The 27,823-nt window shown below is 32.1% G+C and overlaps 2 protein-coding genes and 1 long non-coding RNA gene across 4 annotated transcripts; 2 read left to right on the forward strand and 1 right to left on the reverse strand.

Annotated features, from left to right (window-relative positions):
* Positions 1-13,824: 13,824 nt before the first annotated feature.
* LOC141045615 (uncharacterized) lies at positions 13,825-15,950 on the reverse strand. 2 transcript variants are annotated; one of them, XR_012217907.2, is made up of 3 exons: positions 15,809-15,950; positions 14,913-15,683; positions 13,825-14,368 (listed from the first exon to the last, which is right to left on the reverse strand). It is a non-coding gene; the product is annotated as an uncharacterized LOC141045615 (long non-coding RNA). The 2 variants fall into 2 exon arrangements; XR_012217905.2 differs by lacking the exon at positions 13,825-14,368 and having other exon boundaries at positions 14,492-15,683.
* On the forward strand, positions 15,929-20,154 carry LOC112285177 (heme A synthase COX15). Its single transcript, XM_024525802.3, has 8 exons — positions 15,929-16,866; positions 17,152-17,220; positions 17,744-18,039; positions 18,207-18,432; positions 18,739-18,981; positions 19,223-19,333; positions 19,466-19,597; positions 19,750-20,154. Exons 1-8 carry the CDS (start codon positions 16,651-16,653, stop codon positions 19,939-19,941), a joined length of 1,485 nt encoding a protein of 494 aa, XP_024381570.1. The 5' UTR covers positions 15,929-16,650; the 3' UTR covers positions 19,942-20,154.
* Positions 20,155-22,545: 2,391 nt separating this feature from the next.
* Positions 22,546-27,287, forward strand: LOC112284940 (cullin-3A). Its single transcript, XM_024525337.3, has 4 exons — positions 22,546-23,290; positions 23,572-23,638; positions 24,173-24,344; positions 24,634-27,287. Exons 3-4 carry the CDS (start codon positions 24,184-24,186, stop codon positions 26,675-26,677), a joined length of 2,205 nt encoding a protein of 734 aa, XP_024381105.1. The 5' UTR covers positions 22,546-23,290; positions 23,572-23,638; positions 24,173-24,183; the 3' UTR covers positions 26,678-27,287.
* The last annotated feature ends 536 nt before the right edge of the window (positions 27,288-27,823 follow it).

Below are 27,823 nucleotides of genomic sequence, written 5' to 3' on the forward strand. Positions count from 1 at the left end.
ATGAGATTTCTACTCTTAGAGTGTTGACAAGTTCATGTAGTTCTGTAATAGTTATAAATGTATATTCAATTTTATTAAGAATAGCAGCTATAATCTTTTCTTTTATAAACAATAAAAATAAATTTAAAATTTAAATTAGAAGAAGATAATTTGTAATTTCTAATATTAAATAAAAATTTCTATAAAGAAGGATAATCTATTTTTTTTTAAAAAAAATAAATATCAAAAAATAAGATTTTTTGTTTATAGATAAGTAGTCCGCAACCTTCAAAATAAAACAATAGAACTATGATAATTCACTCACTTCTAAAATAAGATAAAAATAATAAGTTAATACTCTTGTCAAACTATAAAGGACTTAAAACTTGAAAAAAAAATCCTTAATATATTCTTATATCACTCAAAAGAATTAAAAAGTCACTCAAAGATATGATATTAAACTAGAATAGTTGTTGCCAAAGATAAGAAAACTAGAATGACTTGAAATAAGACTAAAGACTAAAAAGGTTATGAAAAGAGTAGACAAGGCTTCACTCTTGCTTCTATATATACTCTTAATTAAGAATTATATTGTGATGTCCTATAGAACCTCTAAAATGTGTTGATTTTATAAGATACATTTTTGTAATGTAACACAATTTAATAGGTAAAAATGGTGAAGAAATTATTATATTATAAAAGATCTTACTTCAAATATTATAAAAAATTAGCTTAGAAAATAAACAATAGTCCAAAAAAAAAAAACTAAAGATGTAAATACTATCTTTTTGCAAAGTAAGCTTATATTTACTTTATAAGGTCATAAATAAGGCAAAATATGATAGATTAAAAAAATAAAGAATTTAAACATATATAAAAAGAAGTAAGGACTTGATTTTAATAAAAATTAATTCAAAAGGACAAAATTTGATACCTAAAGAGTACTAGTTATTAACTTGGATCGAAATTAGATTCTAACGCACAAAACTAAGCACCTATGGCAACTCCAAGGTTCTTTTGCAGATCAAAGAGTGGAATTTGAGAGCAGAATTGATAAGATTTCTTTAAGCATTGTTTTTGAGTGATTTAAGTGTGTAATAATTTTGTAAGAGCTTTGTACAATCATTGTTACTTTGGATGATTCTAGAATTTGTGAAATATAAAAGATATTATATTTTAGAGAAATTTGTAAGTTTAATAGTAGATCTATAGTTTAAATTTTGAGAACTTATGAAAATAGTTGTTTAGAGTGTATAATGTAAGTTTGAGCTTAATTAAATAGTTGAATTAAAGGTTATTGAATTTCAAGTAGGTTGAGGTCTTGAAAATTGGACTTTAAATTGTAGTTAGGATTTCTAAGATCTTCAACATTTCACTAATTGAATTAGAGTGAAATTTATGTGTAAGGATAATAGACTTGATATGATATACATATGTAAAATTTGAAAGAAATTGAATGGTTCAAAAAGAAGATATAGACATTGGAAGTTCAATATTTAGATTAGAATAAAAGGCCAGTCAATACCTGAGCAAGATTTAGTATTTTTCTTCCATTTGATAAGAGTAATTATCTTTAAATTTTTTTTACTATTTTTTAACTAAGTGATTAATATTTTTATAAATTTTCAAGTAAGATCAATAATTTAATCAATAGATATTAGCATTCTAATTTTCATTAGGATTTAATTTAGAGTTTAGGATTTATTTAGGATTTGGTTTAAGGTTTAGGATTTATTTAGGATTTGATTTAGAGTTTAGGATTTTTTAAATTTTTATTTATGATTTAAAATTTAATTAAAATTTGGTTTAAGATTTATTTAGGATTTGATTTAAGATTTAGAGTTTATTTAGGATTTAATTTAAGATTTAGGATTTGCTTAGGATTTGGGATTTGGCCTAGGATTTGATTGAAATCCATTAAGATTTCAATTAAGATTAATTTAGGACTTAATTGAGATTTATTTAAGATATATTTGTAATTATTTTAATATTTTTTGAGTTTCTTAAGGATTCTTTTAAGATTTATTATGGATTTCTTTTGAACTTCTTTAAGATTTCTTATTAAATTTTACTTAATATTGTTAAGGATTTAATTAGAATTATTTAATATTCTATTAGAATTAAGATTTTTTTGTTATAATTTCTATTCTATCTTCCACGGCCAAGTGCCAATCCATTCTTGAGCAAGACTTCACATAATATGACAATGTATCTTAACTTACAAGACAAGTTTTTTATATGTATACCACATAGTTAGCTTGTTCTACAAGCTATTAATATGTGGTTAATTTGTTGAACAAGTTTCTAACCTACCAATCAACTACAAATACATGTAAAATCAAAGCAATGCCTATGAAGCTTCTAGGAAGCTTTTTTAGAAAATATTATGAAATAAATCTACTTTTATTTATTTAATCATATAGATTAATATTAGAATAAATATATATATATATGATACCACAATCAATGTAAATTAATACAATATGTTTTAGATTTTTCACTAAGAAAGTAAAGACTAATTATTATTAAGAAGATTTTTGCTTATATTATTGAGAAACTAAGTACACTTTTTAACATTATGTAAAAAAGCAAAGAAATTACAAAATAAGAAATATGATTGCTAGAATAGACAATGTATTGGAAAACAAGTTTTTCCATTTATAATAAAAACCATACAATTCAAATCATTTACAATATTTAATAAAGGTCATATTCTCTCTTCAATTTTTTCATGTTGTTTTACAATAGATGTATGTTTAAGATCTAAAAATCACAAAGTCTTTGTATTAATAGATTTAAGAGCCTCAACTTGTTTTATAGATAATTTTTAAAAAAAAAAACAAAAAATATCTTTACTCAAGAAAATTAAATCTATACATGTAGAAGTCATATATATTATTTGTTGTCTTCTAGAGATGCAATCCATTAAATTTTTCCTTTAGATGTGAAAATTCAAGGTTATAATAGCATAGTAATATTTAATGTAATAATATCTTTTTCTAATCTAATTATTTTAGAATTATTGTAGTTAAAAAAAGTATAATTTTTAAATAGATTGGATTCTTGTAATCTTCAATTTTCTTATAGTTTAATCCAAAATTTCTTTAATCAAGTAAAAATACATAAGTTTAGTATATTCAAATCTTTACTAGTAGGTGCCAAAGCTTTCATGTATGTAGCAAAAGAATGGTCATCTTTTGCTATATATACTACATCCATTTTTAATGGTGAAAAGACATGAAGTGGTATTTTCAACCAATATTAAGATTTCTAAGACGTTTTTAAAAAAAATGTAGATATTTTTTTAAAGCAATGATCCTATAATTGTTCATTTGATCTTTAAGAAGGAGCTCAACTGCCATTTTGATCAATCTACAGCTTATTGCAGAATGAATGGGTTGCACTAAAGGAATATATTAACAAGAACTTAGCTAAAAATTTCATATGCCATTCAAAATTTCTAATAGGAGCTTCTATCTTATTTGTGGAGAAAAAAATAGATCTTTGTGGATATGTGTAGATTATTAAAGACTTATTAAGATCACCATAAAAAATATCTTTCCTTTACTTTTGATTTTAGGACTTTTTGACTAACTCAATTAAGCAAAGATTTATATAAAAATAGATCTATAAGCAGTATATAAGCTGGTCTATATTAAAGAAGGAGATAAGTAAAAGACTATTTTTTGAATTAAGTATGGACAATTCAAATATAATATCATATCTTTTGGACTTACAAATGTACCAGCCACTTTCAATATCTTATAAATGATATTTTTTGTGAATTTCTTGATGATTTTGTGGTATATTATTTTAACAATATTCTAATCTATTCTAAAAATAAAAAAAAATATGAACTTCATGTTCATCATGAGTTACAAAAACTTAGAGATACATGATTATATGCCAAGATAAAAATAAAAATAAATAAAATAAAATAAAAAAATGTCTATTCTACACTACTCAGGTTGACTTTTTACAATACATCATTTCCAATAAAGGTTTTAAGATAGATCCAAAGAAGATCCAAACTATCATGGATTTGAAGGTTTTAAGAATAATAATAATTGTGCAATACTTTTTAGACTGTGCCAATTATTACAAAATCTTCATTAAGAATTTTTTTCAAGTTGAAGCTCTACTTATATATTTAACTTGTAAAGACATATTTTAGTGGAATAAAAAAGCTAAAGCATTGCTTAATGCTTTAAAGAAAGAATTTATTTTTGCACCAATCTTATATTGCGTCGACTTCTCTAAGGTATTTTTTTATAGAAATAAATATATCAAACTTTGCTTTAAATGTGATATTATCACAAATAAGAGTAGATAAAAAACTCTACCTAGTAGCTTTCTATTCCAAGAAATTTTTAAGAATAGAAATCAATTATAAAATCTACACTAAAGAAATTTTTATAATTATAGATTATTTTTAAAAATGGCATGACTATCTAAAAATTGCTTCCAATCTAATGACGATGTATAGAAATTATAAGAATCTTGGAAATTTTACATTATTAATTGTATTGAATCATTGTCAGGCTTGTTAGAACATGTCTTTATCAAGATTTGATATCTAGATCGCATATTGATATAGAAAAAAATAAGGTTTGTTGAATGCACTTTTTAGATTTTTTTTTCTTGCTTTAAAAGAAAAAAAATGTAAATTTTTAATAATAAATAATGGTCATCTTGAAGTCCAAGTAATTTCATCTTAAAGCAATAAAATCAACATTGATTGTTGATTCAACTTTTGTCAAACAAATTCAATCAAGTATGTTCTTTGATCTTCTTATTCATGATATTAAAAATAATTCTTTTAAGTCTTATGATACTTTTGAGTTTGAATTCAAAAGCTATTTCAAGTGAAGAAACAACTAAGTTTTTTCTTGACAATATCTATGGCTATTATAGATTGCTAAAAGATATTATATTAAATAGAAGGATTGAATTTCTATTAAGATTTTAAAAAATATTTTTTAAGATATTGAAGGTTTATATGAAATTATCTTTGGCCTTTTATTCTTAAACTAATGGATAAATGGTGTTGTATTATATGAAGTCTTGCTTAAAGATGTATCAAGTACTTAGCTATGGAAGATAAAAGAAAATTGCTACAACTCTAATAGAATTATATATAAATTGTAATTAAAGCTTAACAAATATAATCAAATATTGATCAAGTTCAATTAAATTTTCAAATAAACTATAAAAGAAACACAATAAAATCCTATATAAATTCTTATTAAATCCTAATTAAATCTTAAAAAAAGTTTAGACAAATCTTAATAAAATCTTAATAAAATCTTTAACAAATTCTAATCAAATTATAAAACAAATCCTAAAAAATAAATCATAATCAAATTTTAAATAAATCTTAGATAAATCCTAATCAAGTTTTAAACAGGCTCAAATCAAATTTTAGATAAAATTTTGACAAATCCTAAATAAATCCTATATCATATATCAATCTTAAATCTTAAATAATTTTTTAACAAACCTTGTGATAGATTGAAATCTTTACAACTAATAATTAAATTTTTGATTTCAACTCAAATTTTATACACCTTTCAAAAATTAAATTGGCAATAAGTAAAAATATTTTTAAGTAGATCATATATAAAAAAATTAATATAAATCTTAGAATTTTCTTAGATATTTGTTGGCCTCATATTCCAACCTTGTTGTTGATTCCTTCGAGCCAAAATCTCTTAATTTCATCATTAAATATCTCTCAAAATTCATATATATGCTAAAAATCTAGTCTACTATCTACACATAAAAATTTCATTTCAATCCAATTGGTAAATTCCTAAAGATCTTAAAAACCCTCATTGATTCTCAAAATCTTATTTTTATGATCTTAAACTACTTAACCTTTAATTTAAATAACCTTTAAATTAACCAATTGATCATATTTAAATTTATAAAAAAAAATAAAAACAACTATAATAACAAATTTACAAATTTTTACTCATAGATCTACTACCAAACTCACAAAATTCTTCCAAATGTATTTTTTTTTTTTTTTTTTTTTTAATTTCACAAAACCAGATTCAATAAAACAATCCTAACTTTACAAAGCTCTTACAAAGTCATTATAAAGTCAAATTTCTCAAAAGCCATGTTTAAAAAAATCTTATAAAGTCTTTTTTCAAATCCCACTCTTTGATTTGTAAAAGAATCCTGGAGTTGCTGTAGGTGCATGGTTTTATATCTCGAGGTGTGATTTTCATCTTAGTTGACAATCAATCCTTTCTAGATATTGATTCTTATTTTTTTGAAGTAATTTTAGCTAGAATCAACTCCTAACTCCTTTATATATATGCTTATATCTTTTATTTTTTCAAATTACCTTGTTTTATCTTATTTATGGCTCTAAAAAATAAATAGAAGTCAATTTTGCACAAAAGTAAGATTTATACCTTTAATTTTACTATTTTTTGACTATTACCTATATTTCTAAGATAATTTTCTATAATATTTAGAAATAAGATCTTTTATAATATGATAATTTCTTCACTCTTTTATCTATTAGTCATGTTATATGATGACAAGAGAATGGTATTGTATTATGTGTATTCTTGCTTAAGAATGCATTCAGCATCTAATTGTTGAAGATAAATAACAATGGAGTAATAATTCTACCAAGTCTAATAAAGCCTTAAATAAACTTCAAGTGATTGCTAATAATTCAATCAAACTTTAATCTAATGAAATAAATTTAAAAAAAAACAAAAAAAATATGTAAAGAATTCTAAAAATAAATAAAAAAATAAAAATCCTAATATAATCCTAATTTTAAATCTAATTGAATCTTAACCAAATCTTAAGTCAAATCGTAGGTCAAATTCTAATTAAAATCCTAATCGAATCTTAATCAAATCTGAAATCAAATCCTAATGAAGTCCTAAATTTTAAAAAAATCTTAGATAAGTTTTAAATCAAATTTTAAGAAAATTCTTATTTAAAGAAAATCTTAGATCAAATCCAAAACCAAACTCTAATCAAATCCCACATCTTAAACAAACTCTTAACAAATACTATAGCAAAATAGAACTTCAATAATTAATGATTGAACTATTAATATTAACTCATAATTTTTATATATCTTAGTTAGAAACATTTTTGCCTCAGAATCTAATTTCAACCAAGGTTAACAATTGGTCCTCTTGGGGTATCAATTCTTAGCTTTTTAATGTGAATTTTGTTAAAATCTAGTCTTAATTCTTTCTTACACATGCTTATATCACTCAATTTTTTAATCTACTTTTTTTTGCTTTATTTATGGTCCTACAAAATAAATAGAAGTCCATTTTACAAAAAAATAGCATTAGTATTTTTTATTTTTACTACCTTTTTATTATTATCTATATTTTTTATATAATTTTTTATAATATTTTAAAATAAGATCTTCTATAGTATAATATTTTCTATTCTCTTTCATTCATTAGCTGTGTTACATTACAACAATAAGTGAATTAAATTTTAGAGTAGTATTTGAGGTATACCATTAACTATCATCAAGATAATTAGACAATTGTTTTGCCATTGACAAAGTTTATATACATTCTTCTACTTAATTAATATCTTTTTTTGTCAATTTTTGTCATTATCCATGATTTAATACTTTTGACTTTTTAAAAGTTGATAAACTTATAATAAAAGATTTGGCAAATCATTTGATAGAATTATATGCAAAAATAAAGGCACAGTTAAAGAAAGCTCAAGAATAACAATAAATCAATATAAATTCTTATTTACTGGAATAATCATAATTTAATTTGGATGATAAGATATGATTACTTCATTGCAATATCAAGACTACTTGTCCTTATGATAAGTTGGATTATTATAGGCTTAGACCATTTTTTTTTTTGTGAACAAGTCAATTCAATTGCTTATCAATTATATCTATTGGAGTCAATGAAGATCCATTAAGTGTTCTATGTATCACTTTTTGAGCCATACAAGATAATAGATATACAAAGAAGATGACAAGTGTCACATTCTCCTATAGATGATATGATATTAATGAATGTATATAAAAGCCAATCAAAAATCTTACAAATGCAATGAAGAAGGTTGATACTTTTAATCAATAATATCCATCAAAATCAAAATGAAAGATAATAAATCTTTGCTATAAATGAATTATAGTTTAGGAAAGATTATATTTAATTTTTTATTCTTATTTGTAGTTTGTATATATTTGTGGTACTAAAGAGATAGAAAACCAATAACCAATAGATTCAATTCAAGAGCCATCATTTTTTGACTTACTATATAAGACATTATAATTATCATAGCCTTCAAGACAACGTAATCAAGATGAAAACCTTTAAGAATAACATGTTTTTCCTTGAATAGATGGTAAGATACAACATATTTGATATCACAATCTTGAAAGAGGCTCTTAATATTTAGTAGTTTTATTGGAGATAGGAACAACTTTTGATGGTGTTACAAATCCATTTTTTGAAGGAAGTTATAAAGGCCTCAATAATGATCAAATAATATGGTAGTCTTCTCATCTTAGAATAAAATATTATTGATGGCCGAAAGAACTTATCAACTATCTTCAAAGAAAATAACAATCAAAGTATGTAGCAAATATAATTTATTGCATCTTAGACTTTCTTAATATGTGATTATTGCCCCTCACAAAATTTGTCCCTAAAAGAAGGGATAATGCCATTGACATATCTATTTTAATACTTATCTAGGTAATATGAATAGGTAGAAATAGATAAAAATAAATAATTTGATAATATCTTGTAGAAAAGCTTGTTAGAAGCTTTATAGATGCATTTTCACTTTTATACATGTCTATAGGTGATTGATAGGTTAGATTTATAGCCAAAAAATTATCCACATGTTAATAGCTTATAGAAGAAGTTAACTACATGGCGTTTATATAAGAAACTTGTCTTATGAATTAGAGATATGTCTTATAAATAGGACACATATTGATGACCCTATATAACATTGCAACGTAGCTCTTAGATAGATAATATATATAGAGATAAGAGTGAAGCCTTCTTCATTCTTATCAATTCTTTTTTTCCTTTTAGTTTAGCTTCAAAAGTGTCTAGCTTCTTAGTCTTTTGCAATAGTCATTTTAGTTTCCTATTAAATATATGTAGTTTCTTATTTTTATTTTTGCATCTCTCTTTGATTCATTTGTTACTTGTTTATGTATCTTCTTTGAATTCTTATCTTTAAAAATGATTTACATTGGTTGTTGCATAATCTTATATCTTGATGAATGAGAAAAATATGTATATATATATATATATATATATATATATATATATATATATATATATGTTAAAAAAATATAACAATCTTTTGCTTGAATTGGTATATTATTGATTTTATTTTAAAAGATTTTAGATTGAAATTGAATTGGATTTTAAATGAGCAAGTTGTAGAAGTGGATATTCATAGTTCATAAGAGTATAAACTTCAATAAGTATTAAAGAATAAGAAAATTTATTTCTTTTATAATATTCAAAACAATATTTGAAAAAATTGGCTTTTATATTAATAATTTATATATATATTATATATAAGCCATTTTTATTGGATTTTATTAATTATATATATATATATATATAAGTATATTTTTAATAAAGTAATGTCAAACTAAATCAAATTAAAACATGAATGTTGATTTATTTTCAATCTATTGTGAATGTGGTTAAGGCCGTCTTTGCATCTATAAAACTAAGGTAGACCATTCTGTTGTTCTAGTAGCATAAAATATATCTCAATAATCTGTTAATAATAAATATGATTGTGTTCAACATCAAGTACTTAATGCAAAAGAGCATGTTGTTATGCATGTGGCAAAAATCAATCATAAGAGAGATGCATACAAGGCTATGAATAAGACATGACGTGACATTGAGTAGGTGGAAGCAACTGATTATCAAAGAGATGCATATAGAGCTACATGTAGAATATAATATGACATTGAGTAAGCAACAAAAATAATTATGAAAGAAATACCTGCAAAGCTATATATAAAGAAAGGGATAGTATTGCATTGCATATATAGAAGTTGTTTTCAAATTTACCTCAAGGAACATGTACAACCACATAACTAATCTAAATACAAATCAAACTATGTTTAAATAGTTGAATGGAGTAAGTAGCTTTTATAAAATATTTTTTTAAATAAAAAAACAAATCTATAGTTAATTTGAAATCTATTATATACACAAATAAAAAATAAAAAATAAATACAAAAAAAAATATTTGTTTCAAAGGTACATAACGATATAGATTATCTTGTAGTGCTATAGAATCACAACAATTATAAAGTAAAAACCAATATCTCATTATATAACCTTGTATTTTCTCTCACTTCCATATATGTGCTAAGCATTGGATTTTGGTTGGATTTTAGAATCCATACTTATTATATAAAAAGCTTCTACTATTATATGATAAAAGATTTATTGTTATTGCTTAATATACTTGCTTGATTTTTATAAATCTATACATTTGGCTTCACAAATAAAATGCAAAAATAGACAAGATGAAAATCCAAATTTTGACTAGACTCATTTGACGACAATCTAAAGAATACTTGGCAAAATAAATCTATACACAAATATTTTTGAGCATACCGCTGATTATTTAGTTGCCAATCCAAACAAAGAATTGAATATTTTATAACAACAAATTGCTTAAACCATGAATACTAAGACCTATGCATGTACAATATGCCAATATTAGAATATCAATACATAATATAATAGCTAATATTTAGATATCTTTGCTTTTAAGTTATACAAGTTAAATGATTATTAATTTATAAATTAAAAATATCATTTTTAATAAATGATAAAGTAAAAAAATATGAAATAAAAAATAATAATTATATATAATATATAATATAATATACAAATATAAAAATTAACAAAAAAAAACCATAATAAATCTTTTTAAAGAAGTGGATGAAATATGAAATTAAGATGTAATTGTAAAACATAGAAATAAATAAGATATTCAATTTGTGAGTATTCTTACTCTTACATAAAATCCACTCTAATATCCTTTATTCTTTTCAAAAGATAACAATGGATAAATTAATACCATCTACCCAATTGTTTGAAACCAATAAGTGTTAATGTGTACATTTTATGCATATCAATTGCATATTATGCATACACAAATAATTGTTCAATAAAGAGGTTGTTTATTTGAACAATACATTGTCAATGTAGTGGCAAAAATTAAATTAAATAAACTGAGTTTTGTGCTTTTAAACCAACAAATTATAAGAATTAAATAATATAATAGATTAGTAAATATTATTCCTATTGTTGTTGGTTTGAGTGTTACCTAAATTGAGCATCATATTGTCTTTTATACAATCATTTTGGAATCAAATTGCTTTATATAAAAATCATGTAAAGATTTTATAGCAAATTTTTGCTGAAAAGAAAATTTTGTTGTTTTTATTATTTTTTCATGTTATCTAAAATGAGCCAAGATAAGAATTAAATTTCTGAAAGGTCAAACTATAGCTGATAGACTAATTTGGATGCATGCTTTTTTAGGACAAAGACATGTTTATTTCTTAAAAGATTAAGAAGAAATGAATAGTTTAATGATGTGATCAAGTTTGTTTAGTTAAGAAAATATCAAAAGTAAGAATTATTACATATTAAACTTTTTTTAGTCTTTAATAGAGATCAAAAGATTATTACAACAAAAATAATAGATTTGTTAGTTTATGTCAAATTGTGTATATAAGATAATGTTAAGCTATACAATACAATAACCATTTGTTTCTTGTATGGCCCATGTAGAATTGAGAATCCAACTATCCTTTACATTTGAAATGGCATTCATACCAAGAAATATTTAAGGGCATTTTACAAGTATATACCACAAGATTAAGATGGATATGATGCATGCTAATATCTTGATAATGAATGCAAAATTTAGCACAATTTAGATGACTTTTTTTATCACAATTATTAGATTATTTTTTACAATGTATATTTGTGCAAAACATTTAATGTGTATATCAATGTCAAAGTTTTTGTTGGCATAAAAAAAGTCAATTATTTATTCAAAGATATGTACAAAGGCCTAAACCAAGTTGCTGTAGAAGTTGTAGGATCAATAAATGAAATAAGCAATACCTTAATGCAAAATATTTGAATTCAATTTAAAATAGCGATACTCTATTATTGCACAAAATGTATTACAAAGGGCCACCAACAATACACTTAGCCGTGCTTTTTCCAAACTAGTACAATGTTCTATTTAATGGCAATAAAAAATTTGCTTTAGTTATTGTATATAGTACATTGCAATGCACAATACTTACTAGAGTTTTTTTAGTTCAATGTAGTAAATGACATCTTTTGTGATATGCTTTATATAAATTTCTCTCAAAACCATGTGTAGAAAGTCACAAAAAAAAACATGGATTGTTTACCAATATAAAACTTATGTTGTAGAGTGCATGTATTTTGTATCAATTATATCTAATAAATACTTTTTTATTTGCTTGTTACTTACTATTGTATTAAGTTTAACATATTTTGAATATTTTTGTAGTAGTAATAAAATTATTTACTCAAATTTTTACAATGCATGTATTATTTTAAAACTATTATAAGATGATGCAAAATAAAATACATATTTATATGAAGCATATATTGCACAACATCCTTCCAACTTATGAATAATTTTTGTAATAAATATATATTTTGTAACCTTTACATCTTGAGGTATTATAAGAGCAATATGCTTATAAAATTTTGCATAATACATAACACCATCAATTTATAGAAGGTGGCATAGTTAAAGTTGCTATGAATGATATATTTCTTTTTATTGAACAAAAAATTGCTCTTACTTGATAAAATTTGTGTAATTTCTTAAGCATGCTTATACCAAAAATTGTAATAGATAGCCATTGAAATCCACATTTACAAGCAAAGTAATTTTATAATTGCAAACATATGCAAGCATTGCTCAATAGAGATGTGTCAAGTTTTAATACTAAAGAAATATAAGCATTTATCGCCATAACAAATTTTGTTGAAGATGCAAATTTTCTTTCTTTATGGTCTTAGTGGTTTGAAAAAAATATTTTTGTACAATGTACTCTTTGCCTTTCTTTGTGTGAATGGTGAAGTTGTAATTATATTTGCATCTTGAAGCATTGTGGCCCTTCTATTAAATGATAGACAAATATCACATTTTATCTTCAAAATTCTCATTGACATTAATTGCAAATTAAAGTGTAATTTCACACATACAAGTGATATCATGAATGTTATTTACAAATAAAAACTCGTTATTTTGGACAAATCACATGCACAATATTACCATTATGTCAAAGTTGTGGATTGAAGTTTATAGGATATTATGCAAATCTCCAACATAGTCTTTGGCAATAAGATAGTTTTATTTGGTGGAGATTTTGGTTAATACCATTCAATTATACCTTGAGTCATGTGGGCTTCTATTGTTGTAGCCTCTTTGAATCAATTAAGATTTTGGCAATTAATTTTTTTCTTAAATTAAGTAAAAATATATAATTTAATCTAAATCTTGCTTCTTAATTATTAACAAGGTATATCTTGGGCATTAATAATAGTATTGAGCTTGCAATTTATTATAACAAAAAAAAAAAAAAAAAAAAAAAAAAGATACAAAAGTTGGTTTTTGTCTTACAATCATACAATGCAAAAATCTAAAAACTTTGATAGATCATGTTTTTTTAGACTTAATTGCATATTTTCATATGATCAATTATATAGATAATTATAATATTTTTATAACTACAAATGTTGATGTTAATCATATTAATATAATCATTGCCAATTGCATTGCTTTGAAATAATACATGTTTTTGCCTACAAACATTGTTGCACATGAAGATGACCAAGTTATTATATATGAAGTAAAGTTTGTCAACACCCTTATCTTGGCTAATATGCCACCTCATAGAATGGTATTAAAAGTGAGTGTTCTAATAATACTATTGCATAATCTTAATAGATAAGCAAGATTTTGCAATGGTACACATATTATCTTTGTCCATTTGAGATGCATGCCGATTGTTGCTTAGGTCATTGGCAAGATTCATATGATTGAGAGAATAAATATACTGCAAATTACAACTACATTATAAGGAAATAGATATCCTTTCATGCTTATGCAATGTTACTTCTTGATTCAATTGGCTTTTGCAATGACATTGTCATTGCAATTGATTGTCATTGCATAAGAGCAATTATGATATTTGGAGTGCACCTTCATGACTATGTATTTTCTCATAGTGAGCTTTATGTCACTCTTTCTTAAACCACATGCATTGTGGATGTCTTTGTTTGTTGTGAAAATAAAAAATCTACACGTAATGTTGGGTATTGTGAAATACTTTAATAACAACAAATGGTTTAGTAGTAAAATAACTCTGACAATCATTTAGCTTATTAAATAGTTTTTTTTAGTCTATATATATATATATATATATATAATATTGTAACATTGTTGATAAAGTTGATAAAATGAACGATTACATGATAAGTAGGTTCTGTGTGATTTTTGTTATCAAAATACTAAACCCGTTTCATTCCTTAACACATGACCTATCTTACAAAATCTCTCCACTCTGAACTTCCTGATGCTAATTAGATTTTTGTGAATTTTTATATTTTACTGTTATTTATCTGGGATCCCTCCATCAAAGACACGACAAGCATTTCACTGCATTGCTGCATTTTCTTGACCTCCGAGCACAGAGGGTCAAGCCATTCATCCGTAAGGCTCTGATTCTGTGTTGTAATGCGGTGCTTTGGGAATGATGGGAGGATCTATTTGGGCCTCGGCTTGGGGATTAGATCTTTGGGGCGCAGCCAGAGAAGAGGGAGCGTGCGTTGAAAAACACGTACCCAGGCCGAGCCTCCATGGAACGCATGGTTGATAGTACCCTTGCTGCTGCCACTGCTGCTGCATATGATTGTCGTGATCGCGGTGTCATAGTCCTCGTTCTGATGGTCGAGGCTCCGTCATGCTCACAGAAAAATGCGTTCCTTCTATTTCGTGGGACTCCAGCTCCAACTGCCAACATCGCAACGCAAATTTTCTTTCAAGCTAAGGTTTATCAACACGAAATTCAATTCAAAGACGAAATCATCTTGGGTTCACGAAATTTTGGGAAGGGTGATTTGCTCAAGAAGAGAAAAATGCAATATTCTTGTGATGTCCCACAGTCAAATAATGGGATATGATTGAGCTTGGCTGATTTGTCTTCGAGAAGACCAAGAAAAGAGTGCAGAATCATACTATGTAACTGTCTTGCATATGCTCACCGACAAATATTGCTGCATGATGGTGCGGAGCTCACTTAGAGACTACGTTTGAAATCTTTTAAACTGATATATTTAGATTACGATCCTGAATACGTGATTCAAAGTAGTGAAAGTGATGTGAATCATTTTTCTCCTTGCGGAGTTTTGATGCAGCTTATAGATTAGTTCTATGATGATTGAGGTATGTAAACGACAGTTTCAACCTCGCGGTTCTCGCTAAAAGGAAGTCAGTTGCAGATATCTTCACAATTAGCTTCTGCAACGTTTGTGACCAATTTATAACTCACGCATGACTCGAATAAAAAGTCGCACTCTGTTTTGCCGATGAATCACGCTGGACGTTGCTCGAATCTGGAAAGAACCATTACTCATTCATTTTAGAACTTCACGTTTTCATCTGTCACTTTCGTGCGTTCAAATACATCTTAATCGATGGAAGAGCGCTTACGGTCAAGGATCAATAAGCAAATTTTTACCGTACGTTGCATGGCTTCTTCGCAGTCAAACGAAACATGTGCAAACCCTTAGGGCACCTGCGGGGGCATAACACGGGATACATACACATCAGTGTAGTTCCCGTAATTGGAGAAACGGCGTTGCAAAATCTCTTCCGTGACCTCACTCGTCACACCCGACTTCACAAACACGCGGTGGCTCTCGAAAATCATGGCTGGTGTCGAGGTGGGAGCATCGCCAGGGTAGAATGATGCTGCACTCACAGGAACAAAAACTACGCCAGGGAATTTACGAAGGCTTCCATCTCTCTTGGGCTTCGCTTCTCAATGCTGCTCGTGGCTTCCAAAGCTCCCTCTCGTATCCTCACACCCCCACTGCATTGGCCTTTCCCAACGCGAACCTACGTTCGCGGCGACGTTGCACGGCGGGACCTGACAACCGTCGTTAGACGCGTTCACACTTCATGCCACTACTCGATTTAGAATACAAAATCGGAGGTCGGTGTATTTTGCAGTAAGGAAGAGGGTCTCGTGCGTCCACGAGGCAAACGGTCCCAGCTCACCGTAGCACACGTCCTAAGTTTAGGGGTTGATTCAACTTTTAGGGTTAACTCAGGCATTATCAAGTAATTAGGGTGTGAATCAGTCTGTCTCCACGTAGTGAAAGACTGAAACCTCTGCGCCCATGGTTTCTTGAGAAGACTCTAGGTTTGTGGAGCTGAAGTGGCGCGATCGGGCGCCATTTCGATTCTGGATGTTGGTGGGATTGAATCGATTGAGGCGTTCGCAAGTTTCGATGCGAACTACAGGCGAGAATCTCACGCCTCTTGAGGGGTTTTGGTAGAATTTGAAGGTGGGTTATCATGCAGGGGGTTCGGGTGCTGGCCCGTGCTCTGGCATCGGCAGGTCGCCAGCAGCCTGTTTCTTTTCAGACGAAGCTTCATGCAAGAGAGAGTGGGATTTTGGAAATTATCGAAGGTTTTCCGTGGTGCGCTCAGCAATGGCGGAAGGGGCTGTTGGGTAGGGACGTGGGAGGGACAGGTGTGCGATCATTCGCCTCATCGCCCCTCTCTCGGAAGGTATGACCGTTGTTGGATCTACTTTGAGAGTATAGTAGCTTTTTGCGAAAGATTTTGTCTGTGTTTCCAATCGCAGCTTCATGGTTCGGGTAATGAGAAGAGGTTTAAGCTATCACCAAATACTTTCTCTATTTGTTCTTCTCCAAGTGTGTTGAGTTTTGACAATTTCAAGTAGGGTTTACTTTCCAGTCACACTAAGGCGCTTGTTCCGAAGCGTTTGTTTTTAGAATGCTGGTGTTCTTCATGTTTTCTTACTGCTCCTCACCCCACTTCCGCTGTGAACAGATAGTGGAGTCGCAGCTTCCAGGAGCTATTTGCAGGTATCGGCTTTTAAAAACTGCATTTTGGAAACAGGTATGCATTAGTTGGAGGGTCTAATTAGACATCCATCGAAGTTCAAGAAGTCCTGCATTGCTTAGTATTGGTTGGACTGGACAATCATTTTCAGCTGCACCTTCAAGTAAACAGAATAGTAGAGTTAGCCATTCGTTCCAGAGGGATTTTCGACACCATTGTCCTCGAATAAATATCATTTTTAAAGGAAATTTATATCTACACCATATTTGTTAAATACTGTCATTATCTGGATGTCTTCTAGATTAGTATGGTATGAGCGAGCTTATGCTGTGTTTTGTGTTTTTATCATCAATTGAGTAATCGAGATTAGGCCAGTAGGAATGTGAAGAAAGCTCAATCAGTGTGTTCAGTTGAAAAGTCAGTTTTATTGAACTTTTCTATAATGGTTTCTGCTCAGTTGACGTTTACCTGGGCATAGTTAGTTCAATCTTCTTGGGGTTTTTAGAATAAACAATGCGCATTGCTTTTCTCGTTGACAGAGAAGTTGAACTGCGCTTACTATGAACTCCTTGTTTTTTAGGCTCAATCTGCCAGTCGCAGCTGCCGGATGTCAACTATGTCAGTAGAGGCTGGATCAATTAAGGAGATGGCCCCTCTTGTGAAAGGAGGGATTTCCAATCAAAAAACAGTTGGAACATGGCTTTTTGGTTGCACTGGATGGGTATTTAGCATGGTAGTACTAGGAGGAATGACACGTCTCACTCGATCTGGACTCTCGATGACAGATTGGAAGTTTGTGGGAAGCTTACCTCCTCTAACTGAAGAACAATGGCAGATGGAATTTTTGAAGTATCAATCATCCCCTGAGTATAAGAGGTGAGTGTTCTTAGATAGCGAGGAAGGCCATCATATGACGGCAACAACATGAGCTTTTACGTCATGGATCTTACTTCTCGTTCTTGACTTAAATTGCGAATTGGGTTGGATCTTTACATTCTGCAGCTTCTCCTCGTGAATGTTGCCAAATGTTGGTCATGATGCAGGGTAAATAAGGGGATGAGTCTTAATGAGTTCAAATTCATCTTCTGGATGGAATATGCGCATCGAATGTGGGGTCGGGCTTTGGGCATCGTTTTTGCTGGCCCTTTTGCCTACTTCGTTCTCCGAGGTTACATATCACAGCGCCTAGGGCTGAGACTTTGTACCTTGATGACCATGGGAGCTGCTCAAGGCTTTGTTGGATGGTGGATGGTTCAGAGTGGGCTTGAGGTATTCTATTTATTGATTCGTTCATTCATGTTATCTTTGGATTTTAGCATCTAAAGAGCACGCAAAGTCAAGATACACAACGTTCTAGAACCTCGCCTCAACCTCTCAGACTTCGTTTAATGCACGGTCTACAATGACTGTCGTTTCTTGTCTGCCGTTTATCAACGACTTGCGTTCCTGAATGTTTTAACAAGTTCGGTACCAAGCTTACAACAAAGACTTTCATAATCGTTCTTGCAACTCGGAACGGTATTGAGGGTGGCAGATGTGCTTCTACTGTTTTAACAGTAATATTTGTATTTGCAGGAGCCAGAGACAGAGTACATACAGCCTAGAGTTAGCCCCTACAGGCTTGCTGCCCACCTCACATCAGCTTTTGCCATTTATTCAGGCCTGTTTTGGACTGCCCTTTCAGTGGTAACCCCTCATTCCACTGCTTCTGGGGAAGCTGCAAGGGCTGCCATGAGGGTAAGGCGGTTAGCAGTTCCTGTGGCTGCGCTTGTCGGCATTACCGCTGTTTCAGGAGCTTTTGTAGCTGGAAATGATGCAGTAAGATCTCCTTTGCGATCCCTTATCCTAGCTGCTGCCCTACACTGGATCTGAAACACTGGCATGTTAAATCATTGATTTCTAATCAGGAGCACTGTCTCTGCTGTTCAATTTCAGTCAGTCGGATGCGGCAATCGCATCTCTGCGTATGTCCGTGATTGGTCTTTGCTCAGTTCGTGTTTTGGCCTGTTTGTCGCATCGTACGCATCCATCTTAGCGTAGTATCTGAATGTTGCTGCAGGGACATGCATACAACACGTTTCCGAAGATGGGCGATACTTGGATACCCGAAGGCTTAATGGACATGAAACCCTTTTTCCGCAACTTTTTTGAGAACACAGCTACGGTTCAGGTTCGTATGGTCTTATTTCATAGATTAGCTTCGATGTTAAAGGATTGTTCCGAAGTCTATGTTGGTGCTGTAGGTACAGGTTGTACCTGTTTTATTAATAGTGATTGGGTTGGACTTTCTCCGGGGCTTCAGCTGGATCATCGTATATTGGCCACCTCAACGTTATTCAGCATTGTGGGAATGTGGGCGGTTACTCGCAAGTTGCCAGTGGATCCGCGCGTTCGTACTCTGTTGAATGCCACCTTTGGAATGGCTGCCCTTCAAGTACGTCATAGTCCCTCTTATTTCTCTACCGCTTTATTCGAAGCAACTAACATGTACAAGTCCCGTGCCTTCTCTTCCTCGGATATATTTTTGTGTGAACTCTATCCGCGATAATAGTTGCTTACAGTGTTATTGTGATTTTCTTTCAACAGGTGACTCTTGGAATCTCAACGTTATTGATGTATGTGCCGGTTTCTTTGGGAACAGCTCACCAAGCTGGAGCTCTTACTCTTTTTAGTATTGTACTGAGCCTCGTGCATGGCGTCCGCCGGCCGCTGCCAGGATTCATTTCTGCTTCACAGATCTCTGGGCAAGTAATGTCTCTTCATAGACTTGTTAAATAGCTGGTAGCCAATTAACCAGGTGAACTACCCCTTCGGAGGGGGGGACATCATCCCCGCACTTGGACTCCTGGGTGAACACACTGAAATGATCTGCTCTTCCGCTTGGTTTACAAACAGGAAATGTTATATGGTTAGGTCGATGGAATTCACAGGAAGAGTAAACAATGAGGTATATCATCTGTCCAATAAATGGTACACTTGTGCCTTCTGCTATCCCACAAGTGCCTGCCTCTCATCAGTATGCTTTTCGCAAGTTTACCAAGTTCAGCGAGTACCTCATATTCTTCTAGTTGGCACTTCTTATTTCCTACCACGTATGATGAAAGTATTCGAATCACTGCATGGAAAACCATTTTAGATTAATCCCAGGTTGCCAAATTTCAGTTCGAATCCTAAATTTCAAACGAAAACTTAATCTCCGAAGAGTGGGAACATATGTGGATTCAATGTAGCGTTGATCAGAGCAAACGTGTGAAAAAATTGTCTACCAAGCTAAAAATTGCAATAAATGAATAATTAAAATGGGTTGATTTTAACATGGTTGAAAACTGAAGTTAACACTATGTCTAATGGTAATTTTCGAGGGGTCGAGAGACGGCCACTTTATTGTGTGATTAAGTTGGAATATCGGATAATGGTGGGAAAATTATCCTCAAATACAAACTGTTATGCCCAATTACAATTTGTACCCAATAGTTTGAAACTCTAACTTTTTCGACCCTATAAAATATCTTTTTGTTAAGTTGCAGAGGTGTCATTTTTATCCGGTTATGACAATGATCATACAGTTTTTATTTTATCAGTAGTTAATGTGAAAGGGATCATTGAATCTGTACCTAAGTCCATTTGATTCTCTATAACATAATATCTCACCTCAAAATTCTAATGGATTTTTAACTTGTTGTAAATATAATTACTTATGTCGATCAATTTTACCATGTTCATATATATAATTCACTTTAGTTTACTTTTAAAAAAGTTGACTTCTTTTTATATGTTGTTAAGATAAAATGACACATATACACTAAACACACTTGTGTTTTATATATATATATATATATGCATACCTATCTGAGCATACTTAACAAAATGTGCCTTAGTGAAAGTAGGATTTTTTAGATTTTCTAACGTCATTTGAAGCACTGATAAAACAGTAAAAGAAAGAGATGATTTTGTTTATTACTTTGAATGAGGCCAACATCCAGTAAACAGGAGCACGCTACATTAGTATCTACATGTAATGATAGAAACAATCGATATAAAATAAATTTAAGAAACATGGAAACTTAATCTTCTGAATACATGCTTAATAACATGCATCAAGATATAGTGATGGAATAAAGAGCTGAGAAGTGATACAAAAGGCACACTCAATGTGCATATATTGAGTTATTTTTTATTATTTTATTGTGATTGAAAACCAGTATACAAGATATGATTTATTTATTTTTGTGAGATACAGTATTGTTTTGTTTGAATTACGAGACAATGTAACAAGACTTTCCAAAGTAATTTGTATATAATATTAATATTGAGAGAAAAGAAAATAAAGGATTTCATGCACAATTTGAAGTATTGAAGCTACAGTTATAAGATTTTTAAAAAGTAAAAAGATATTAATTGAAACATTTATCTACAATGAGTTGTGAGTATTGTTGTTTTTAGTTTATATCCTATTTGAGCGTTATGATATCTAATAGTGTTTAATATAAAAAGTTTTCCTTGACATTAACAAAATCTTTACATAGCATTAAAATTAATAAATTGCTTCTTTTTATTAAACAAGAATATGCTTTTTTGCTCAATTGTTTTTGTTTTTGTCTTTTTTGCAATAAAATAGTCAGTTTTTTTGGTTTCTAAAAAAAAAATATTTCTCAATAATATACTAAAATTATTATATTTGGGAATCTCATCAATATGTTTAGTACTACAGGGATTCATATAAAGATCTGTTTTTGCACTTATTGTGTAAATAGATATTAGGTCCGTATTCATAAATAAAAATTTCATTTTTAAATGTGAGAAAATTATTGATAGAACATGCTTTAATCCCACTTCTTTTAGTTGATCTTTATATTTATTATCTTGATAGTACACACCCAATTAATACACTGGTATTTATGTGATAATAAAGCTATGTATTTTATCACTAATAAAATAAATAAACGTAATAATTTAGTTTTATTCTAAATTTGGAATTCATTACATCATCAAAAAAAATTTGAAAATTTAAAGGATCATAAAGGATAGTATTTGTAGATAAAAACAGCAATCATTATTTCTTAATGACATTTTTATCTTAATATTATCCTTTTTTACAATTTCCCAACAAAAAATTCCACATGACTAAATACATGCTTTTAATCACTAAATTACACTCTTAATCTCAACAAAATTCTCCCCTCTTCTTTTCCCTCCCAAAAAATCTCAACACCCCAAACCTTTCTTCATGTGTCTATAAACATCATGTCAAGCAAAACTTCACTCACCAATAACACCACAATTCACAATGAGACCGAAAGGGACTTTGGTGTTAACAGTGAGGAAGAGGAATACATCTCACCTTGAACTGGGAAGCAGGGGAGCTAATATAGCAAACGAGCCCAACAACACAACTCAGGAAAGCCATGGAATTGCAACGAAGAGAACGTGGGGGAGTGGCAAAGCACAGGTGGACGAGGTGGGTATTGCGACAGTGTTTTCTTTATTGAAGCTTAATGGCGTTGGTTTTCAAGCCTTCACGCCTAGTTATCTAATAACCTAGCCCTATTTATGCATTTATTTACATAATATCTTTCTTCTCCTATGTATCTATCTATCCATCTATCTATCCCTGTGTTTCCAAAACCCTAGAACTCAACGTTTCCACCTCGTCCCGGTCGCTCTTCTGCTCGCTGCCCTGCGTGCATCGCAGTTTGTTCGTCGACCAACATCTTCACGTAGGGTGGGGGGGAGGGAGAGATGGAGGGGCACAAATTATACGGACTGCGAGCATCCCCATCCCAATCCGAGCACTGATAGCGGGAAAGAACACTCTGCGTTTCGTTTGCCATCTCCCGTTTTGTGTCATCTCAGGGAGTGGATTTCCGAGGTTTGTAGCGGTGGAGTGAGGTGAGGTGTGGTGTTGGTGTTGGCATTGCTGACCTTGGGTTGGGGTGGTGGAGTTCGTTTGGGGGGAATGGAGATGGCGGAGTGAGGCTCTGGGGCAAGTGGGGTTGTGACGACGTGATGATCCGGTGAATGACCTCAATGCGAGGCTTACGATGGGGAGAGCGAAGGCGGGTTGTTGTTCCTGAGGGTTGCACGGGGACTCATTGTTTCGCGGTGCCACACCGTCGCAAGCTGTGAGGTGGGTTTCGTTTTACTGGGTGTTGGAAGAATTTGGTCGTTTCGTATGGTGAGAAATGTGCCGGATTCTCATTTCAAATTTGGTGTGACATAATTGGGCTCTTGGACTGCGTTGCTCGCTCTCCTCCCGTGTTGCCCGCGGCCCCATTGTTGTCTTTTTGGGCCCTCCCTCTTTCTTTTGGTGCATGTTTAGGAGAAGTAACCTTTCTGGTAAATTGCATGGAATCATTCTTTATATTTGCATGGAAGTGCTCTTTGGGGCGTAAACCTTTTCGATTTCAGTCTTTGTGCAGGTGTGACGGTGTTACAGCGTTGGGATAGTACATACATCTTGAGGCGGTTTCACAAGGTATTTTTTTTTTTTCCCTTCTCCCTCTCTCCTGCTCTCATGATTTTGAGTCGGCAGGAGTTCAGCTGTATAGCCGATGTGATTTTAAAGTGGAGAATGAATATTTCTGTTGTTGCTAGATTTCTTTATTCGGACTTGCAATACGTTAGAATTGGCAGCTTGGTGCTGTGAATTGTTGGCCGAGGGATGCAATTGAGAAAGCTTCAATCTTAGAGTCTGCATTTACTTTCAAACCGCGAATGAAATCCCTCGCCGTAATCTAATGATAATGGTATGCTAGGGTACGACTTGGGACTATTAGCTTCTTGGTCACTTTGGTTTGCGTCATTTCCTTTGGTGAAAATCCAAGTTTTTTGTTTTTCTTTGTTAGAGATCTTTACCACAAAAGTCCACCTGGCTATGATATTCTCCATTGGTCATCCGTACAATCTTTTACCAACCTTGTCGCAGTACATTACTCGCTAGTTGTCTCCTCGTGTTGCCAACAGCTTGAAATAGCGTGCTTATAGATGTCTGGTATTGGTTGTTTTCCAGAGTCGGACAAGATGAATCCGGCTAAGAAGAAAAACTTCAAGATAGAGCCCTTCAAGCATAAGGTGGAGATGGACCCTAAATATGCAGAAAAGACCTGGAAGATACTGGAGGATGCTATTCATGAGATCTATAATCACAATGCTAGCGGCCTCAGCTTTGAAGAGCTGTACAGGTGAGAGCTTTTCTTTGTATTAGCCGATATCTTCAACAGCCTGTAAGGGTTATAGAAAGCGTGTGCACTTTCAATACTTGATGTCAAATGGCTTCCATTGACCATCTCTAGGAGTTCATGGACTGCGGAACTGTAAGGGGGGGATTTTATTGCAGCTGTTTCGTATTTTGTTCTTGAATTTATTAACTATTGGATAATCATCTGTTAGGACCTAGTTCTACTATTAAATATTCTATGTTAAACTAATTTAGTAAATGTTGATCATGCTTTGGTGAATCGCCATGTTTAGGAACGCGTACAACATGGTGCTTCACAAATACGGAGAGAAACTCTATTCAGGAGTTGTTCAAACAATGACGCAGCATTTGCGGGAGATAGCAAAAATAATCGAGGGAGCACAAGGGGGTTTGTTTTTGGAAGAGTTGGATGTGAAATGGCGTGAGCACAATAAATCGCTTCAGATGATCCGGGATATATTGATGTACATGGACAGGACATTTGTGAACAATTTTAACAAGACTCCTGTACATGAGCTCGGTCTGAATTTGTGGCGTGATCACATTGTGAGGTCACCACAGATACGGGATCGGCTGTTGAACACGCTTTTAGACCTTGTGCGCAGAGAGCGGACAGGGGAAGTCATCAATCGGGGACTCATGCGGAACATTACGAAGATGCTTGTCGAGCTAGGAACCAATGTGTATCAAGAAGATTTCGAAAGGCCATTTTTGGATGCAGCATCTGACTTTTACAGGCTGGAGTCTCAGCAGCTCATTGAGACCAGTGACTGCCCTGATTATCTGCGGAAAGCCGAGAAGCGGCTGAATGAGGAAATTGAAAGAGTGGCGCATTACCTTGATTCCAAAAGTGAGCCAAAGATAACACAAGTGGTGGAGAGAGAGGTCATTGGGAACCGTATGAGGCTCTTGGTGGAAATGGAGAATTCGGGTCTGATTTCTATGCTGATCGACGATAAGTATGATGATCTTGGTAGGATGTACAATCTGTTCCGTCGAATTTCCACGGGTTTGCAAACCATGAGGGAACTCATGACAGCTCACCTACGTGAGACGGGAAGACAGCTCGTTATGGATCCCGAAAGGTTGAAGGATCCAGTAGAGTTTGTTCAACGCCTACTTGATGAGAAAGACAAGTACGACAGAATTATTCAGCAGTCTTTCCACAACGACAAGATGTTCCAGAATGCTCTCAATTCCTCTTTCGAATATTTCATCAACTTGAACATTCGATCTCCAGAGTTCATTTCCTTGTTTGTAGATGATAAACTGAGGAAGGGACTGAAAGGTGCAAGCGAAGAGGACGTGGAGTTGGTTTTGGACAAGGTTATGATGTTGTTCCGGTATCTGCAAGAGAAAGATGTCTTTGAAAAGTACTACAAGCAGCACTTGGCAAAGAGGCTGTTGTCTGGCAGGACGGTATCTGATGATGCAGAGCGCAGTCTTATTGTGAAGTTGAAGACTGAATGTGGATATCAGTTCACGTCGAAATTGGAGGGGATGTTCACAGACATGAAGACATCTAGGGATACCATGCAGGGATTTAATGCAACAGGGGCTGGTGCAGAAGGGAATGAGGGGCCGACTCTTACTGTGCAAGTGCTGACCACGGGTTCATGGCCAACTCAGTCAGGTGCCCGGTGTAACATGCCAACGGAGATTCTTGCAATGTGCGATAAATTTAAGATGTACTATTTGTCAACTCACACAGGTCGGCGTTTGACATGGCAAACAAATATGGGTACTGCGGATTTGAAAGCCACATTCGGGGACGGAAATAAACATGAGCTGAATGTATCTACGTATCAAATGTGCATTCTGTGTCTTTTCAATCAAGCTGACCGTCTGTCGTATCGGGAGATCGAGCAAGCGACTGATATACCAGCACCGGACCTGAAAAGAAGTCTGCAATCGCTGGCATGCGTGAAGGGAAAGAATGTGTTGAGGAAGGAACCAATGAGCAAAGACATTAGCGAGGACGACACTTTTGTATTTAATGACAAGTTCTCCAGCAAGTTTTACAAAGTAAAGATCAGTACTGTTGTGGCTCAGAAGGAGAGTGAACCTGAGAAGCAGGAGACACGACAAAAAGTTGAGGAAGACAGGAAGCCTCAAATTGAAGCCGCTATTGTGAGAATCATGAAATCAAGACGTCTTCTGGACCACAATAACATTATTAGCGAAGTGACCAAGCAGCTCCAAGCCCGGTTTATGCCTAATCCTGCTGTGATCAAGAAGCGGATTGAATCCTTGATTGAGAGGGAATTCTTGGAAAGAGATCGTATGGACCGAAAACTGTACCGTTATCTTGCATGATGGAGTTATCATGTGCTGCATATGAGCAATAGATGTGCTACAGGTGTGCCACAAGTGGTTGTATCAGGTTTCGTCCCCGGAAACTCATCCGTTGTACGACTTGGCAAGGATGATAGGATCTTGTGCGGGTTCATCTTCTTAGAACTGCTTTTCGTATTTACTCCAGTCGCATTGCTAGTACATTCTCTGTACATTGATTGTCAGAGCTTTCACAAACTTGTTCAGTATTCTTCCTGGAGTTTTGACTTTCAAGTAGGTGAAGGTACTGCTATTGAACCCAACTTCAGAGAGCATGAGGTTTCTGCTAATTCAGGAGTGTTTAGGTTGGAGAATGACTCGGAGAAACAGGCCTGCAGGTGTATCCTTTAAGGTGGCCTTGAGCGCTAGCAGCGTGTACATAGTGTTGTGCTTACTGCATTGGTCAAGGTGATAACAGATAGAGGCTTTGCATGTCGTGGTTCAGTATTTAAGATGATATATTCTCCAAGGATGAGATCCGTGATTATATGCCTTGGGATTATTCCAAAGTGTGATGATCTGGTCTCAGTGAAGTGTACTTTGTTAAGTGAAATTCAATTTTCAAGATGGATCACCATCATCGACATATGAACTTCTGGATGCAAAATGCCACACAGATGTTTTATGCGATTTTATGATACAAATTCTCGCATTGAATTCATCATGATGTTATGGGCCTCTGAATTCATACAGCACGCCTATTTTTTGCACATCTGAAGTGTTCTGGAACATTTGTTTATTTCTCGATTTATCAGAAAAGTAAGATTAATGAAAGTTTAGGATGCATGGGGACTCTTACTTTGTCGAATGCTTTTTTGTAGCTGTCTGAGTTTCTATTATCGTGAGGAGCACTTTGTTTTTATTTTACCTTCTTTGATACCCAAAAAATATAAAAACAGTGCCTCAGTAGTATATAACAGTTAAACAGCCAATTATTGTCATAAAATTTCACTTAGTCTACACACAGTCATTTCATCACGTGCCAACATCAACTTGAGTGCAACCAATATCAATTTCGAGAATTTTTGCACATCTTCGAACGATGTTTTTTGTTTGAAGATATTCATATGTTTCAAACGAATCATGCTCAACGAGGGGAACTTTCATAGAAGCTATGCAAGGCTGAAA

Source organism: Physcomitrium patens, chromosome 7, assembly GCF_059467195.1.
Source record: "Physcomitrium patens ecotype Gransden chromosome 7, ASM5946719v1, whole genome shotgun sequence".
In the NCBI taxonomy this organism is placed as follows: domain Eukaryota; kingdom Viridiplantae; phylum Streptophyta; class Bryopsida; order Funariales; family Funariaceae; genus Physcomitrium; species Physcomitrium patens.

Bases quoted from the DNA above. Each gene is read 5' to 3' on its own strand.
- LOC112285177 (XM_024525802.3), top strand. From the start codon at position 16,651: ATGCAGGGGGTTCGGGTGCTGGCCCGTGCTCTGGCATCGGCAGGTCGC. The intron at 17,221-17,743 runs GTATGCATTAGT...CTTGTTTTTTAG, and splicing joins AAACTGCATTTTGGAAACAG to GCTCAATCTGCCAGTCGCAG. The intron at 18,040-18,206 runs GTGAGTGTTCTT...GTCATGATGCAG, and splicing joins TCATCCCCTGAGTATAAGAG to GGTAAATAAGGGGATGAGTC.
- LOC112284940 (XM_024525337.3), top strand. From the start codon at position 24,184: ATGAATCCGGCTAAGAAGAAAAACTTCAAGATAGAGCCCTTCAAGCAT. The intron at 24,345-24,633 runs GTGAGAGCTTTT...CGCCATGTTTAG, and splicing joins AGCTTTGAAGAGCTGTACAG to GAACGCGTACAACATGGTGC.